This window comes from Camelus dromedarius, chromosome 6 (assembly GCF_036321535.1).
Source record: "Camelus dromedarius isolate mCamDro1 chromosome 6, mCamDro1.pat, whole genome shotgun sequence".
NCBI classification, from domain to species: Eukaryota; Metazoa; Chordata; class Mammalia; order Artiodactyla; family Camelidae; genus Camelus; species Camelus dromedarius.
Genome location: NC_087441.1, coordinates 23184795 through 23203448, shown reverse-complemented (window position 1 = coordinate 23203448; position 18654 = coordinate 23184795). Strand labels below are relative to the sequence as shown.

The window sequence follows — 18654 nt, the reverse complement described above, 5'->3', positions numbered from 1 at the left end:
ATAGATAAATACACATAAACTGTGACAAATATAAGGAGAGAAAAATCTAGGGAAATAAGAGTGTATTTATAATAGGGCCTGATGAGGGCAGATGAAGAGGGCAGAGAAGGCTATTCCTAAGACGTGACATTTAAATAAGGTCTAGAGCATAAGTAAGAATCAGATAGACAAGAAGGATAGGGTTGGAGAAAGGGAAGAAAGGAATTCTATTTGTTAGGATTCATTTCCGCTAAAACAAGGCAGAAATTTATTTTTCTTTTGCATGCACTTAGCTCACTATTGTCTGACCCCGTTATCAGAGACCCTTGTGTGTTGCATTTTGTTTCTCCACCTTGTTATCCACAGTGGCTCTCTGTTTCCTGCCCAAATATCCACCTTCCAACCACTTGGCAGGAGGAAGGAGAGGGAGGGCACTTCTGCTTCTCTCCCATTGGCCAGGACTCGGTCATGTGGCAACAGGTGTGAGGAAGGCTGGGAGGTGTAGTCTTTATTTTGGGCAGCCATGTGCCCAGAATTCTATTCTTGAAAAAGACAAGGATGGTGTTGAGCGAGAACTGGCAGTCTGCCACAATCACGGGTCACGTCGGAATCACAGTCTGACGTATTTCCCCAGCTAGGGGCAGCCGGTGCATCATCCCCTCCGCCACCTCCTGTTTTTTTTTGGTTTGTTTGTTTGTTTTTTAACTGCGTTTTTCTCCAAGGGAAGGCACGATGAAGCATTCAGAGAAGCATAAGGTTAGCTAAGGCCATGGGCCCCCTGCAATGGCTTATTCAGGGAACCTGCATATTGTAATTTCTCCAACTAGTTAGTCCTCAACTCTTGACTCAGGCATAGTGGAAAATTTCACTAGCTAGCAAGTGAAAACTGATGACATATTGTTAGTGTTGTTTTTATCCCTTTGGCGCCTAGCAGAGCATCTGGCACATGGCTTACTAATTGCTTGCTAATTTAGTTACTGACTAATGGAGGGAGGGAAACACATGTGGTTTTCAGTGGCCCACCAGATGAATGACAAACGAAAGAAACTAAAGTTGTGATTATAGACAATAATCTATGTGAGTTCAAAGATGAGGAAGACCAACATGGATTCACACTTTAGAATTAAAGTAACCTGGTACCTCATCAGAGCCTTGTTTTTAATAGGTGAATTGAAGTCCTGAGTGGTTCAGTTACTTGGCTGGGCTTACACAGTTTCTGGCTGCAGAATCACTATTTCAACCAGTCGTATTTTTCTGGAAAGGCTTTGTAACAAGGCTGAGAGTTGGTCTGGTTTGGGGATGTGTGGTTCTGGATAGGCGGAGAAGAAAACTCCATACTTGCGTTTAACTGCAAAGCCGATGTGAGTAATATGGCTTCTGAAAAAGAGTGAAACATAATGAAAGAACATAAATCTCTTAGAGTAGATAGGAATTCATTGAGGAAACTTTAAGTGGCCAAGTGGACCTGTGAGAATGGAAGAATGGCTTGGTGTAACTGTCCTGTGACATGATCACTGGACTCTATTCTTTTTAAACTTCTTGTTACTTTTCTTCTTTTCAAAATAACCTGGTAGCAGAGTGGTAAGAGCACAGCTTCTCGAGCTAGAATGCCTGGTGACCTTGGGGTAGTTATTTATCTGTGCCTCAATCTTCTGATCTGTAAAATGCAAAAAAAGTTAATATATTGTTATAATTATGGTATAATGAGTCTTAAATGAGTTAATATAAAAGAAGGGCCTAGAACAGTGCTTAGCATGAGGTTGGTGTTAGCTTTGGTATTTGTCACAGTTATCAGAAGAGAATGTATGTAGCATGATGATAAAATGAACATCTCTGAACTTTGAAAGGTTTTGGAATTTAGATCATTGTATTGGAGGGCGGGCAATCTTGGTAGAGAAGAGAAGTCTTGGAGATGGAAATGGAGAGGGTGGAACCTGGGATTAGTGAGGGATAGTAGTTGATGAGCCTGAAGGGGAGGTTGAAGCAGGCACTAGGAGCCTGGTCGGAGTAGGCAGCTGGGAATCCATACTGTAAGCAGCAGAGTGACATGAGCAGAGCTGCATATTAGATGTTGAAGTGGGAGGAAGGGGAAAGGGTTTTGCAGGATGCTCAGGGAAATGGCAGAACCCAAGTCAGAGGCACTGACGAGATGGCTTATTGTGAGAACCAGGCTGGTGGTGATAGGAGGGGTGCCCTGCAGCTGAGTGTGCTGAGCGGATCTGCGGTAGCTGGTGGCTGGCAGTGGCATAGGTGGTTAGTAGGTGAGAAGGAGAAAATCCAAGGTGATTACGGGACTTGGAGCCAGAGTTTCTTGCTGAATGATGGGTTTTAAGGGGCTCACTTAGGAGACAGATGGTGAGTTCACATTGTCAGATAGCCAAGAATTATAATATTTTAAAAGAACAATTTAAAGAGGTATAAGGATTTTCACATTACAGCCATTCCAAAATAGAAAATGTTCATTGTAAATCCCATCACTGTGACTGATCTCTGTATGTTCGTTTCTAATCATATCTATTTATGTGTTTACAGTTATATTCATTGTGTATTTCTTGCTTTTCACTTAACTTTAGACCATAAGCATTTCCCATGTGGCTATATTTATCCCTTTAAGGATAATTTTAATGGTCGCATAATTAGAATTTTAGAACAGGAAGAAGTGTTAGCTGTTTACCGTCTTAGAGACTTAGTGTGGTTGACGTGATTTTCATGAAATTGCATGTATTCATTTCTGATGTTTATAAGCTGAAATTAAAGATTGAAACTTGGGAGAAATATTGACTCTAGAAATACATTTGTGAAGCCTTTAGTTAGAGGTAGGAGTTAGGAGAGTTTACCAGGGGAGAGAATATAGAGGGAGAGGATTAGAAGAATGAGAACAGTTTATTTGTTCAAGTGAATTAGCTAACTTCATTATAATTTAATATTTACATATTTTTTTCTATGGAAATCGCTAGATTTCCTAGAACTCTTTGCTAAGGGCACCTCTGATGCGTATCAATGAATATTAAACTTATTACTCGTGGCAACAAGTAAAGGCCAGAAAAGAACCTGGGACATGACCACAAACCAATAAGTAATTTGAAATATTTTCCAAACTGGAGACTCAGGAGCTCTAGAAAAATCTGCTATTGACTGAAAACAAAAACAAAAACAAAAAAACCTCTCAGAATAGCTATTTGCAGAATTTGGGCAAATTGAGCCAAAGAGTGATTTTTGTAATTACCTGTCACCTGGGCCTAAGACAAATCAATTTAAGTTGTACATGGTAGAAGTTCCCTCAGGAGTTCACTCAGATAACCTGATTCCTTTTTTGGGGGAGATCAAAATAAAGATTGGGGTTGTAGCTCAACCGCCAGTTGTTTCCTTCAATCCAAGATCTTGGAAGCATCGTGAACGGTCAGTGGCTCACCCCAGACCCCCCCCCCCCCGGAAGTCCTGGATTCCAGCTTTGAGGTTTTGGGAAGCAGGTTGAGATTTTCAGTTTTATCCACCTACATGGGGTATAAATGACCTAAGTGTGGTTCCCAACAGGGGAGCCTTTTGTCCCCCAGGGAATATTTGGTGGTCACAGCTTGGGGAGGGAGTGCCAGGGTAGGGGCCAAGGACGCTGCTTAACACCCTACAGTGCATAGGACGACCCCCCACAAAAAGAAGTTTTTTGGCCCAGAATGTCAGTAGTGCTTGAGGTTGAGCAACTTTGATCAAAAAAGAAAAAAAAAAAATGCTTATCTTTGGCATCCACATTTGAAGTGTTGACAATAGGAAAATGTCCTCAGAAATTCTGTGTTGACTTTGTGATTCCCCCACCCACCTCACTCTAAAGATATGGATTCTTCCCTCCTGCTGTCTTCACAAGACTGAGCCTGCTTTGTTGTTTGCACATGCACCATGAGGGGAAGAACCTGTTTTCTTTTTCAAGGCCAAGGTACACTTTCAGCAGTTCACACTGGGAATGCTGCCCTCCCAGAGGATGGGTGAGACCCACCCCAACCCCTGTCCCGAGAGAATGGTGTTTGGTGTCCCAGTATTCTTGTCCTCAGCACTGTTTGACAGAGTCAAAAAAGAATTGGGCTGTTTCTAAAGAGAAGGAATTATGCAAATATATTTAAGTTGATGAATTTTCAAGCCAGTATACATGAGAGGCCAGAAGGGAATGTGCATTAAGTAATAAAGCCAAATTTTCAGCCAGAACCAGAGCCAGGATTTGAAATATGCCTGCACTGAGGATTTTCAGAGTCTGCTCCTCTCCAAGTCCCAGGAAAGACGAAGCCTTCTGTGGGATGTGCTCAAATTTTGAGTTATTTTTGGTGCTACAGAAGATGATTTTATTTGGCTTGATTTAAAAATAACATCTGATACTTAGAAAAATGAAACTACAGTCACCTCCAGAAGCATGTATGTGTACACTGAAATCATTTTAATGGCTTAACAAAGAGAAATATCATTCCTTGTTCATTCACTATGCCTCCATGTCCTCGGTGTGCCTTAGGGTAGGTTGACTCCCCCAGATTAGCTCACTTCTTGCTGGTTTCCTTGTCTTCTTCCCTGGCTTTAAGTCCTTAATTAGATATGTTACAATCTGGAAATTTAGAGTTCCATGAAAAGATGAGTGTAGCATTGCAATTGTGCTATGTGTTAGACCCAGAGCACAGTGTATTTTCCCTGTCATAATGCTCATTATTACTCATTGTCATCCCTTATTTTGTGACTGTCTTCAAAACCAGATGTCAGCTTTACAAAGATCAAGGATCAAGGGTCTCTTTTTGTTCACTGCTGTATGCCTGATGCCTAGCACTAGACTTGACCGCGTGTAACACCGCCATTGACATATCTGTCACATGGATGAAGGGAAGCCTGAGTAATGCAACACCAGGCAGATGTAAAGTGGCTGGATGCTCACTATCCAGTGAGCTCAGGAATCACTTCTTCACTCCTGCATTCCCTGGAAATGGTCCTCGAGAGGACTCGTTTGGAACCTTGGCAGAAATGAGCTTTGACTCAGAAATCTTACAAGTTACTGGTTACTATGTTGAGTGCTAAGAATAAGTTCTCAGCAGAGCCTAACAGCAGATGTCAGGTGGGAGAATGTTCCATAAGTCTCATGGGAGATGCCCTCTAGTTTCTGGTGATGATTTTCTCCCAGTCCTGAGGGAAGTCCTGCCAAATAGCTGGGTAAGCTGAGTGGGGGCTTACTACACTCTGATTGCCCTAACCAGGTCATCTAAAACTCTAGTAGTATCACCTATACGATTGCCTAAGCTGCCTTTAGCCAGTTATACCACCTGGATCTGGCACTCAGGTTCCCAGGACAGTTTTCCTGTGTACCACCTGGCTGTCTTACCACATTGTCCACACAGTGTACAAAAATGACTAGGTACACAGATACGTAGTCCCATTGAAACACAATGAGGTTGATTACTTATGTGGACAATGCATAGGAGGGATGGAGCATGGGCCAGGATTCACCACACTTCCCAGAGCCCAGTAAGGTGCTGTAAACATAGCAGGCATCAAAAAGTTAGACCTTACATCTAAGGAACTTATAAATCTAAGGGGGTGGGGAGGGGAGAGGGCATGCAGATTTAAGAAGTGTATCTACGCTGCTCCAAATAAACACTACATAATAAGCCTTTTGCATTTTCTGCCCATTCTGTGATTAAATTACATGTGTAGAGTAATTTATGTGATGGAGTTTGAACAAGGTATATATCCTGGTTCTCTAAAACATGTTACTTCATTAATACATAATGTAAAGCTTTGTGAAATACATAGGAATGGGGGTATGTGAGAGATTTCAACCAGACTGACTAGAATGATAGGGAGTAGGTATGGGGAACAGTGGTCTCAAACGTGAGTGACCGCTGCCTTCTATTATGTGAATTCCCTGTATCCCTTCACCAAATGCACCCCAGTCAGTTCCTTGTCACTGGGAACACTAGGATCTGCCTTTAATTTTATCGACATCATATTGTCTGCTTTATCCCTCTGATGTCCAATTTGCCTCAGTACTTCTAGTTTTAGTTGTGATTTGTTGCCCTGACCAGTCCTAAAATAATATGTGCAAAACATTTAACACGAGCAAGCATTTTAATTGATGTGTAATAAGATTCTAACCAGCCTTTTTAGCATCGTCTCCAGCCTCTGCCTTCACACTGCATGCCTTTACTCACGACATTTCCTTTGCTCGGTATCTCTGTCCTTCCCTTTTCTCTCCTGTATCAGTGCTTTGCTCACATGTCATCTCATCTGTGAATTCTCTGTTCTCCAAAGTTGGGATGTCTTCAGACTTTCAAAATTATTATATACCTCATGATTGCAGTAGCATTTAGTACCGTCAGCCATAAAACAGAATTGTATGGGCATTCGTTTCTCCAATAGATGGTGAGATTTTTATGGTAAAGATGGTACTTGCTTTGTATTTGACCCCACAGCTATCAGAACTTTGGTGAAAAATGACTTGAATTGATTCCGGGACCTGAATTGATACCGGAGAACTCCCAAGTAGAGAGGAAGTAGAGCTGGGTCAGCATGATGAGAACTTTGGGCAGTAGGAATTGTGGGCAGTGATGTGTAATAGGGTGAAGACTTCGAAAAATTTATGCTTTTGAATGTGGATGATCTGATTGATTTTTTTAACTTAAAATGCATTTAATCATTTACATTGGAATGGCTGCCATGATTACATCAAATGGAGACTGGTTTAATCTCTGTGAGAAGACAGGCTAAAGATACATGTGCTGTGCTGGGAATTTTTTTTTAAACTGTCGTTTAATTAGTTCTTCCATTAAATATCGTTATGAGGTAGGATGAGAATTTTAAAGATAAAGGGATAGAGGACGTAGGCAAAGTCATAGCAATTAAGTACTGAATCACATGCCACAATCACATTAGTAAAACATTTATGTTTGAGCCCTGACATCACAGCCCCTGCTCTGTCATGATTATGATCATGGGGCAGAACGAGCCTGATGGAAAGACCCCAATCATGATGGGAAGATGCTCGTGGGAGAGGACTGACCTCGGGTATTCTTGATCAGAAGTGTGCACCTGTGATCTTGTACGTGTCTTCATTACTTGTCCACATCTGTCTCTCTCTGTTCCTAACGTGGCTGCATTTTTCAGATTATTTCAGATTCAGATCCCTTGTGCCCAATTCTGGCAATAAATCAGCTTCACTCTCTGCTTTCCAGTCTGATCTTTTTTATCCAGGGTTTCTATACACATTTTTAATTGAGGGGTTGTTTCTTGGGTGTAGGAGCTGTTCAGTGATGGTTTTTGAATAACTGGGGTTTTGACTAGCCCTGATCCTAATCTTTCCCTTCCCGTGGAAGGGTCTGTGCCTGCTCTGCCCATCCTCTTAGTTCATCTGTGGAGGCAGTTCCAGCAAGTTAGGTTACATGACGCCTCCTACCACCCAAGTTCCTGCTGTTCAGTGATAATGTAGTCAAAATGCTTTAATGACCCTGTGAGGGGTGTGTTTTTAATGGAATCACCCTCAATATTTAGGTGCTCCTGTTTTCCTTAAGGCCAACGTGCTCAGAATATGGATTGAAACTTTTTACCCTTTCATTATGCAGTGGTAGTCAGACACTTTAATTAAACGTCCTGCACCCGGTCTGGGTTTTAATCAAGTGAATTAGTGCTTGCCAGGCATCAGGCACACTGCCCGTTTCTCCATGTATCAGTTTCGATAAGTCATTCCTGTCTGCTGCATCAGCCTCACTAGACACCAGGGGCCCTTTCTATGTCTTGGGATTCGGGAGGAGCGTAGGCATTGTCAGCCCTGGAATTAAAGCCTGCGGTGCTTCCAGCAAAACTGCATGGGCTCAAAGAGTCAGCTTCATTTATATGCTTCACTTTGATGCTTTTTGTTGTTGTTGTTGTTTTTAGTTTTTGCATAGAGCCCAATGAGTTTTCGGATATTAATTAGGTGTGGGGAGCCTTTGTTCAAAGATCTTTTGGACAGGATGTGCAGTGGCTGGGTGCCGACATCCTCAGCTTCCTTCAGGCTGTTGCTAAGAGGCCTCCCTCTACACGTGCTGGCTTCCCTGTGGTGGAGGGAGTCAAGCCTCCTCTGTTCCCCCGACAATCTTAATGATCAGATACTGACCAAATCTGCGGACTCCATGCCCTTCCTGAAGACCTCCCACTTCCTCCAGCCTCTCCTGCCGAAATGCTGCTCTTGCTCACAGAAAACTGGGTTGGGTTTGCAAATTTCTTTCCAAACCCACTCTTGTGCACCCCGTACCAATGCATGGAACAAAGGAAAGAAACGAGTCAATCGTCAGTCCTATAAGGAACAGTATTAATTAGCCAGTTCAGACAGATATTTGCCATCATTAGTTTTTCTTTTTGTCAATGACTTTATCTTTTCATTGACATATAGTCAGTTACAATGTGTCAATTTCTGCTGTACAGCATGATGTCCCAGTCATGCATATATATATATATACACATATATTCATTTTCCTATTCTTTTTCATTAAAGGTTATTACAAGATATTGAATATCGTTCCCTGTGCTGTGCAGAAGAAATGTGTTTTTAATCTATTTTTATATATAGTGGTTAACATTTGCAAATCTCATCATTAGTTTCGTACTGTAAAGTATTGCCAGTTGTCAACCTTTATTGAAAATACTTAAAAAAAACCGAGAGCCCAGATGGGCCAACTCACCTCCCCACCTCCACAGACCACTATCTCCATCAGCTACTCTGTCATACCCCACCTGCCTGCCACGAAACACAGCATAGAAAAAAGAAATAAGAGAAGCCGGGCGCAGTAGCAAGAAATCAGAGTAAGAAAGCAGCATGTGAGAAAGCCTGGAGGGCCTTTTGGAGGCCCGATGGGTGGTGGTGTCTAACAGAAAGACTAGAAATGAGTAAATGAACAAACCAGGAATTTATGAGTCTGGTGCTTGCTCTGAAGTACGTGAACCAAGAAGCTGAGATACAGGCCGTTTTAGAGAGGGTGCCCAATAGGGCCACCTCCCCCTCTACAGGGGCGACATTTGAGTTGAGGCCTGCAGGAAGGCAACCAAGTGCACCATGTAAGGAACACCTGGGAGGAGCCAAGGACAGGAGGGTTCCAGGCAGGGATCCCACCAAGTACAGAGGGCTTCGAAGACAAGCCTCTCCCCAGGCCAAATTAGGGCCTGTTGACGCTGTTGTCCTGAGCTTTCACCCCTTCTTGAATACCTGACCCTGACCCCCAAAGACAGTCATCACACAGAAGAAAGCCTTTCCCCATGAGGCCCTGGGGCAGTTGCTCCCACCTTCTGTTCCCCTCAGCCAGCATGGCATTCAGATCACTTTTATCTGGAATCAATTCTTGGCTATCAGTTACCTTAAGGAGCAAAAGGTTGAGGAACAGATCCACAATAAACTTATCTAACCTTGTGACTAGAGTTGGCAAAAAGCCCCCTTCCCTTCTTTAATTACGTCCATATGTGCTTTCTCTGAGGGAGCGACCGTTCGTGGGGCTGGCCTGGCCCATCGCTAGGAGAGCTTCCGTGTTCCGTTTGGACAGTTGCACCTTTTGGTGCACTGATGAGGTGTGTGCCCTGCGCTGGGTACATTTGCTAGGCTTCGGTGTTCTTTCATAAGTTGCGCAGAGCCAGATGAGAAACATCCCCAGAAGGCTGCCACTGCAGGCAGGGCGTGGCTGTTGGGTTTGGGGGTCAAGGAGCAGACACCAGCAATTTCATATCTGGGACCACCAGCGAGATGAGTTGCAGCTTCAGAAGCCAAATGGACAGGGGAGAATCTAACCTCTTATCTACAAAATTAGAAACAGTTCTTAAAATGCACAGGGCTTTTATTGATCTGTTCCCTAATAGCGTTACAAGTAGAAAGTGGAATTTTTAATGGTTCTTAAGAGATCTTATAAATGTCATCGACTCACTGTCAATGTAACTTGGAGAATACAAGGAACCTGGGACTAATAAATAGGCCACGGGCAGTGTTCTGGGGGAAATAACAGGAAGGAAGAGCAAAGTGCCCATGAAAGACTGTCTAATCCCATGTGGATCTGGGAAGGCGACAGGAACAGGAAAGTACAGAGCGGCCTGGGTCCAGGAAGACGCAGTGTTGCTTACTTGGTCAGGGCGTGGGGTCAGATTACTTGGCTTGAGATCTCAGCGCCTCAGCTTATACTTCTGTGACTTCAGGCAGCTTATGTGATCATTCTAAGCTTCAATTTCCTTGTCAGTAAAATGAGGACAATAATAGCGACACTTACTAAAAATATCAATCTGGGTGATTCATGTACAGAGCCTAACACTGAGCCCAGCCATTCGGTTTTCTTGATTACTGGACCCGCCTTCTGGAGCTGTTGAGGAATGCTGCTTCTGGCTGGCCTTGGCAATGATTCTTCCCCGGGGGAGAGGGTAGCAGCCTTTACTCTGAGTCTGTTTTATTGGGCCACATGTGGCCGCTAATTAGAGAGCAGTGGGTGGGCTGAGAAGAAGCACATTAAATAAAGCAAAGAGCAAAAGAGTCCTAAAACAGGACTGCCCAAATATGATATGGAAATGTATTTCTAAATGTTTAACCCCTTCTCTCTCCCTTCCTGGCCCGCCTCGTGGTTGTCACAGGTTTTACTCTGCATAACCTACACCCCGACATTTGACCTGAACGGGAGCGCAGTGCTGAAGATCGCAGAGGTGAGTGCCCGCTTTCCCCTGGTCCCACCATGCTCGGGCTGCTGGTTTGTGCTGCCTGCTCACAGCTGCTCTGCCCCCATCTGGGATCAGCGTGGGGCTGGAGCTGAGCCACAGGCAGTAGTGGGGCAAGCCCGTCTCTGCTCCTGACCGTGGGGTATCTCCACCAAGGCATAGGTCTGTGGGAAGCTGGCTGTGTGGGCCCCCATTGTCCATCAGAGTGCTCTGCATGCTTTGCTGTGCTTGATCTGAGGCTTTAACCATGGAAATAACAGTACTGGTTCTCCAGAGTCCGCTACACCTAGGTGTTGCATCTACTTTTTTCCCAAAGATTCATTGAAAAGAATTTGATTTTTTTAAATTACTTTTAAGAGACCAAGGATGAGGGGGATGTTTACTGATTAAATTCTGTCCCCATCTCCTAAACCCTCATGAATACATTTTGTAACGATCATTGGAAAGCCTTTTCTTTTCCATCTGTATTGCAGCCTAGAGTAGAATGTACCTTCCAACATTCCCAAGAGTGTGTCCAACAGAAATCCTGGCTTCCTGAATGTCTGGCACATGCCCTCGGCTTTTAGAAACATCATCATTCCAGAGCTGTACTTCAATAAGCTTAGAATAACTTTCTTTCATTTCTTGAAAATCTTCAGGCTTTGTATGTTTTGACAAGAGTACAAATGCAGACCTCAAGGGGCCAGTGATATTCTGAATTTTGAAATTACAGAGAAAAAAAATCTATCAGCAGTCTTTTTTTTCCCTTTACAATAAGGATTGCCATTTATTGAGAATCCCAGATAGAAGCTTAGCACTTTGGGCATGTTTTCCTTTTTCTTCTTTTCCCCATCATTACAAAAAATCAAAGTTTTGTACATTAAAGGTGAACAGTTCCATGTTTTTCTGCGCATATGCTTTGTGAAACAGTCACCACAGTCAAGCTAATGAACATATCCATCATCTTACATAGTTAACATTGTCCCGGGTAGTATTTACATTGGCTGATACATGTGCTTTTACAGTACTGTGTGGCATTAAAGAGTGAAAATTGAGGAAAAATTATTTTTGTGCACATACAACACTTCTATGTGTCTATCAAAAGAAGGAGCAGCAGACAGCTAACCCCTCACTACAATGTAAATCAGTTCTCAAATGCTTATTTATGTGGGTGGGAAGAACACTTTTCTTTACCACGTTTGTATGTTTCACTCGACATATGTAAAGAAAGAGAATACCTATCAATATTTTTAGTTGAAGTTTAAGAGATCCTTGTGAGTGAGCTCATCATTTGTAGGTTCACTTTTTTTAAATAACTGTGGTGAGAACACTTAGCATGAGGTCATAACCAAAAAAAGTGTGCAATTCAGTAATGTTACCTACAGTGCAGTGTTGTACAACAGGTCTCTAGGACTTACTCATCTTGCATAACTAAAACTTTATACGCATTGAATAGTAGCTCTCCATTACCCCCTTCCCACCGGCTGTCCCCTCCCCGCCACAACCACAATTCTACTGTCTTGTTTCTGAGTTTAAGTATTCTAGATACCGCATGCCAGTTTACTTTTAGAATGACAGATGTAATTTCTGATCAGAGCAAGAAACAGGATTGGGATGTAAGAGGCTTGGTAGTTATCGTCTGTGTGAAGGACAAGAAAGGATGCAGCGTGTCACTGCCCAGACCGGCCCCCTGCTGAGCAAGGGGTGGGGAGGGGACAGGTTGTTGTAGGACCCTCAGGAGTGGGGAGGGCGACCAGGGATTCCCAAGTGGCCCCTAGAGAGGAGGGTGTCTTTGTCATCCTCATAGGGTCTAGGTTTTGAATGAGAATCTGAAAGGTTCGAGATATAATTCCTCAACAGCCATGGACCAGCCAAGTCAAGGGTGTTTCCTGAGGGTGTCTGGAAGCCAGAGTAAGACTCAGCAGTCCTGTGTAGAGAGGATGAAATGTCAAAACACAGTGGTCTCAACCAAAACATATAAAGGAAAAACAAAACTTTTTTTTTTTTTTTTTTTGAAAAAAAGAAATCACAGCCCAAGAGACATTCAAACTTAGTGGTGAAAGCGTGGACCCTGGCGTCGCACCGTGTGGATGTAAATGCTGGCTCTCCCACCTCCCAGTGGTGTTGCCTTGGATACCTCTCTGGGCTTGAGCTTGTTCTCTCTGTAAAAACAATGCTAACAGCACCTATCTCCCTATCTCCTAGTGTGGTTGTGCTGGTTAAACAAGAAAGATGTATTTCACGTAAAAAGCTTTTAGTGCGGGTCCAGCCACACAGTAAACGCTCGGTCAAGGTTAGCTGCTGTGGTTATGGAGCTGTGGACTGATGATAACGCCCAAGCTTCCACTGAATGATGTTGCTCCGACCAGGACTCTGAAAGCCTGGGTCATTGATGAAGCCAGTTCTGGAGGGAGCAGGAGCAAGCTTACTCCCTCTTGTCCCAACTGAAGCCCACTGAAATCCCCTAACTGGACAAGCGTTCCCAGCAGGATGTCAGTGTGAATGCAGGTCGTGAAGCAGGGGTCGGATCAACATGGGAAAATGTGGTACTTCCAATGCTAGTTTTGACTTATTGTTGGTGATGGAGGCTTGTGACTTAAAAAATTGACTTTTCACCCCTTTTTGATAGTGGGGACCTTCCCTTGACAGAGCATAGGCTCCCAGAAGATGCACCCTGCCTCTCCTGCAGACCCACAAGAAGACCCTTGTCCGTGGCAGGACTTGACAGTTGAGACTCATGCCTCACTTCGATGCACCACTCTGCTCTGGTCACTGGACACCCTGGAGATTCTCCAGCGTGGCAGGGGGTTGGGGACTGTTTTGTAAGGACCACAGTAGTCACTGCTTCACAGTGCTTTTGATAAAAGGCAGTGGGCAGAATGGCTCCTCTGGGCTAGCCTGGACCTGGCATGGACACCAGGTTCAGGAGAGTAAGAATCCGGCTGGCCAGCCCACGGGTAAGGACATCTCCAAGCCAGTCTGCTGAGAGAGGCAGTGGTCCAAGAGCATGATGAACACTGCAGGTGCCAGCACCCAGGGCTCACTCCATCCAGTGGCGCCAATCAAAAAGCCAGTAATAGAAACACCCTAGATAGTGTTCTTCCTGCTAAGAATAGTGGATCTTTATCCATCAGGCTGGGCTGCAACTCAGCGTACTTCCACCATAAGCTAGAAGTCTGGGCTCACTGTGGCCATTCCCTCTCAGAGCTGATCGTTCTGAAAAGGCTTAAAAACATAACGTCACTCCCTGTGGCGAGAGATGAGTGTATATACTCAGAGACAGTGTTACACAGCTGTCCCTAATGCTTAACAGTTACTCTCTTCCAGGCACCGTTCTAAGAATTTTCCCTGTATTAAGTCACACAATCCCATAGCTTTCCCTGAATTAGATCACATAATCTGCACAGTGATACTGTGAGGCAAGAACTATTATTGTATTTTATATCATAGTATTTTACAGATAAGGAAACCAACATAGAGAGAGGTCCACCAACTTTCAAAGTCACAGCTGGGAAGTGTTAGAACCAGGATGCAATTCAGGTCCCTACAACTGAGCTTCTAGTCTTTATACCCTGTAGCATGTGCCGTCATAGTTTAGCTGTGGAAGGGTCACTCACAGGGGCTCTTAAGCTTGCCTCTGTGGAAATTGGTGGTAACCTTCAAAGGAGCTGCCCCTCCCTTCATCCAGACCAATCCCAGGCCTGAGCACCCTGCAGACAGCGTTGAAGTTAAACTAATCTTGCCTTTTATCTTTAGAATAGATCTTTTTATTGAGAGAATACTATGCCCCAGTTCACTACCAATAATGATTAAGGATGAAAACAACAGATCAAGCTTACAAAAGGTTGTATAAGTTCCTACAGAGGCTATTTTCAGTAGTTACTTGATTAAACTTTGACTTGTCTTTACTCTCTTGAAACGATCTCTTTCACGTACAGGGTACTTACTATTGCAAAGCATTGGAGGCCTGACTTTTATGTTGGTGGTTCTCACCAAATGCTGCACATCTGAATCACCTGGAAAGTGTCAGCAAAAATAAGATGCCTAAGGTGGCCCTAGGAATTCTGAGTTTTTTGATCTTAGAGGGACCAGGGCATACACATTTTATAAAAGCCCCCTGGTTGACTCTACTGTAGAAGTCAAGTTGAGAATCACTGCCCTGATAGTTACTGCTCTCTCCCACAGGCTTTGTTGTAAAACTATATTGAAACGAGCTGTTAGGCTCTAAAACCTCAAGTGTGGTCCCCTAGGCCCATGCACGGAGCCCCTGGGAACTTGTTAGAAATGCAGGACCTCAGGCCCCAACCCAGACCTCTGAATAAGAAAGTACCTTGTAATAAGCTCCCCCACGTGATTCATGTGCATATTAAAGTTTGGGACGCACCGCCACAGTGACCATTGGCCTAATCTCATGAAAGTGAGAGCCAAAGATAGTGGGTTTATAGACCTAAAACCCAGGTAGGGCTGCCCTGCGGCCACCCCCACGGAGTCCAGACCCCCACACAGCAGCAGTGTCCTCTCAGAGCAAGATTGTGATTCTTCTAATCTCTCTTGTCTTTCATCAACTTCTCCTGCCAAATCGTCTCCACATTTGTCATTGCTGGATAAATATTTCTTAAATTTTTTGACAATTTAATCTGCTACAGAACCATCCCACTCGTCCTTCTGACGAGTGTGTTTTCATCAATAAGACCCACCGTAAACCTTTAAAAGGGTCGTGGGGATGCCACCCCCCGTCCATCTTTATGTAATCTGTCATAGGTGAGCATGGAGTGGACCTATTGGTATAAAAAGCACAGCAACGGCAGATAATATGGGTCAGGAGTTACAGGTATTAGATTATTACATGAACAATGTATAGGTAATTTAAGAAAGGATAATAGTAGAATCACTTGAAATCACTGTTTACTTCAGATAGACATGATAGGAATAAGCATTTTTCTTGCATTTCCTTCATTTTCTATTTCCTCAGATTTGCAAGATAGCTTAGAGTCTTTCGGTTTTTCACCATAGAATTTGCTAAAGAAGTACTTTTTCGCCGACAGAAAGAATCAGCTGCCAAAGAGAGTTCCTACTGCTGCCAAAAATAACAGTATTCTCTAGACTTAGTGAAACCCAGAGCGTTTGCAGGTTCTCATGTGCTTTTCACCTGCTAATTGAGCCTTTGAAAAATCTGCATCCCTGTTTATTTATTTATTTTTGTGTGTGTAGCAAAAGATTTTAAAGGTTTTATTTAGCAAAGGGAAAGAACACCTCCAAGAATGAGAGGTGGGCTGATCCAGTGGCAGATAGCAGTGGTCTTTGCCCCTTTCTCTTATACCCTCCCTTAGATTGATTGACGGCTCTTGCCCCAGGATTGCTTAGTCATGCTTGTCCCCTTTTGCGCATGTCCTTAGACGTGCATCTCTATTTTTAAAGCAAAATATTTCAGCCTCAAACTACCACTCAGCTCCTAGAAGCTTTCTTGGTTGTAGCTGAATTTTTCTTACAAAGAAGTCTTTAACTTAAAAAAAATTCTTTTCTCCTATTGTCACTTTTGCTATAGCTAGGAAACAATTTATTAAAATACCTGAAAATAAATCACTTAAAACTTCCATGGAAATGTTGGGAAATCCAGACACACTCTATTCTTTCTTACTCTAGTCTGCATTGAATGTTATCAGGAATAGTGCTTACCCTGAAGCCTGTTATCTGTTGATCAGAAAGTGGGATGTGTACTTAAGTAGGAAAAATGAGGCTGTTTTCCCAAGATGCTGCTGGAACTATAAAAGAATCATTAAACGCTTAAAATGTAAATAAGAGGGTAACCTTCGTTTGTGGGTCTAACTTTAACTTGCTTCATTAAATTGCAGTAATGACAGTTTTTCAGAATAGGGTCTTCCATGATGCAGGAGGAATATGAAATACCAACCAAATTTAAAATTGGACAGTTAAGAAATATCCAACATGTCTTCTGTTGAATTTCATGAATTATTGTTAAAACTCCTTATGGCTACATAATTCTCTTCATTAGTTTGAAGCTGGTCCCTTAGTATTTCTCTATTATGTCCAAATTAGCAAATATGTTGAGTGCTTCAAGGATCGTTACCTTAGTATAGGAAGAATGTATTTTTAGTTATTCAAATCCAGGCTTTTTATATTTCAAATATGTGCTATTAACCACTACACTTTATTGCTTCTTAGAAAATGTTAGTGAAATCTTGCCATATTAATATTGCAACCGATTGAAATTCTTGGTGTTCTTACCCACCTTGGCCCTTTATCAAGGCATTTAGTTGGAGAATGGCGGTATGGTGGTTTTGGATGTGAGGCGGAGGTATTGATACATTTCACCTTTTCTGTGAGCATAGATTCAAGTGACCATTAGGCATATGCCACTTTCTTGGGTATCTTTACACGCTGATACTCAGTTTATCTTTTCTGAACATTGTGTTGCCATCAGAGGATATGGAGTTAGCAGTCGTTCCACTTGTTACCCCGGGAGCTTTAAACACACTGAGGCTCAAGACCGGCTGCCAAAGATTCTAATTTCATGGCTCTAGTTGTCATTAAAGTATTTTTTAAATTGTGCTGACTTATTTTGAAATATTCAGTGATACTTTTTTTTTTCACTCTAATGTGGTAGTATTATTCTGAGCCATACCTCAAATAAAACATTATACAATTAAGGAGCAGATAGTCTCCAGAAAATTGGAGTGAGGAAATTCCGTTCTAAGGAGATTCTCCACTTTTCCTTCTAGAAATGTTTTCTTTTCTTCCTTGTGGGCCAGTCCCTGGACTGACTTTGGTGTGACTCCTCTGAGGTGTCTGTTGTTTGGCTACTTACTGCCAGATGGGCTTTGAGAAAAGTAGTCCTTGGCAAGACACTTACCACTTCACATTAACCTCTGATACGCATGACTCTTGAAGAACTCACTTGGTGTTACACACTGAGCAATGCAGAGGTCCTCTCTGCTTCATTTTAGGCTGGTTCATAGGGCATAGTTCAGTAACCCTCTGCAGACTAAGCAGAAAGCTCTGCCTGAGAAGGTGCAGGAATGGATGGGTTGAGGTGTCTTAAGTCATTTTTATATGCCAACTAAAGCCAAGAGGAGCGTGGAGGAGGAAAGGGAAGCCACAGTCAGTATTCCATGGATGCCTGTTCGCTTTAAGAATGTCCTTATAAGTTGAGATCCAAAAGAAAACCAGCAAGTTTCCCTTCCCATCCATGGTGATCAGATTTTCTTACACAGATATTTCTAGGAATAATGAAACAACTTCAGTTCACTCTGTGTGTATGTGTGTGTGTGTGTGTGCCTGTGTGTCTGCATCAGCAGGACCCATCTAATGAGATGCCTCCTGTCACATACCCACCTGTTACTGCTGTTCACCTGGAAACGGCTGAGCCACTGGGCTGTCATCATGATTCAACATAGAGTTTAGACTTATAATCACAATTCCCTTTGGTTCTGATGGGATCAACAAACATTCATAGTCTTCCCTATATAAGAGACATTTCTGCTTTCTCTTAGTTTACTTAATCTCTGATCCTTTCTGTCTTTTTATCACCATAAATTATTTTTCATCTCCATAAAAACTTTCCAATTAGAAACATACTAGCTTTTCTCTTTATAGAACTCATTCATCAGTACCATGCACTGTTTTAACAAAGCTGTCCCACTAACCCCATTCATGTAGGAAAGAAAAGATAAATGCAGTTCAACAAACTGAAGGTCATAGGTACTTTGCAAAGCTACGCCAACTTCTACTGTGGCAGCTTCTTTAAAATTGATGATCACTTTGGCCGATGTGTATTGAACATCTGCTGCCTTCCACTACGCTGCTTCATATTTAGTACTAGTGATTCCAGCGGGGGTTTAACCTAGTACTGTTGTTATCCGTCTACTGACTCGGTGATATAAGTCTCGTATTGCTTATGTATGGCTTGCTGACTTGTGTTTTCTTGTTCTTTTTCCTTCTGTTTTGGGGGTTTGTTTTGCTTCATTAACCGTGTATGTCTTTGCCCTCAGTTGTGTTTAG

At 42.9% G+C, this 18654-nt stretch overlaps 1 protein-coding gene across 2 annotated transcripts in view; it reads left to right on the top strand.

Moving 5' to 3' along the window:
• ARFGEF3 (ARFGEF family member 3) overlaps positions 1-18654 on the top strand; it is a 149180-nt gene that overhangs the window by 46545 nt on the left and 83981 nt on the right. For both annotated transcript variants that reach the window (XM_010983683.3, XM_031456423.2), the window contains exon 5: positions 10576-10644. In XM_010983683.3, the coding sequence (XP_010981985.2) occupies positions 10576-10644 (69 nt within the window). The remainder of the gene's footprint in view (positions 1-10575; positions 10645-18654) is intronic.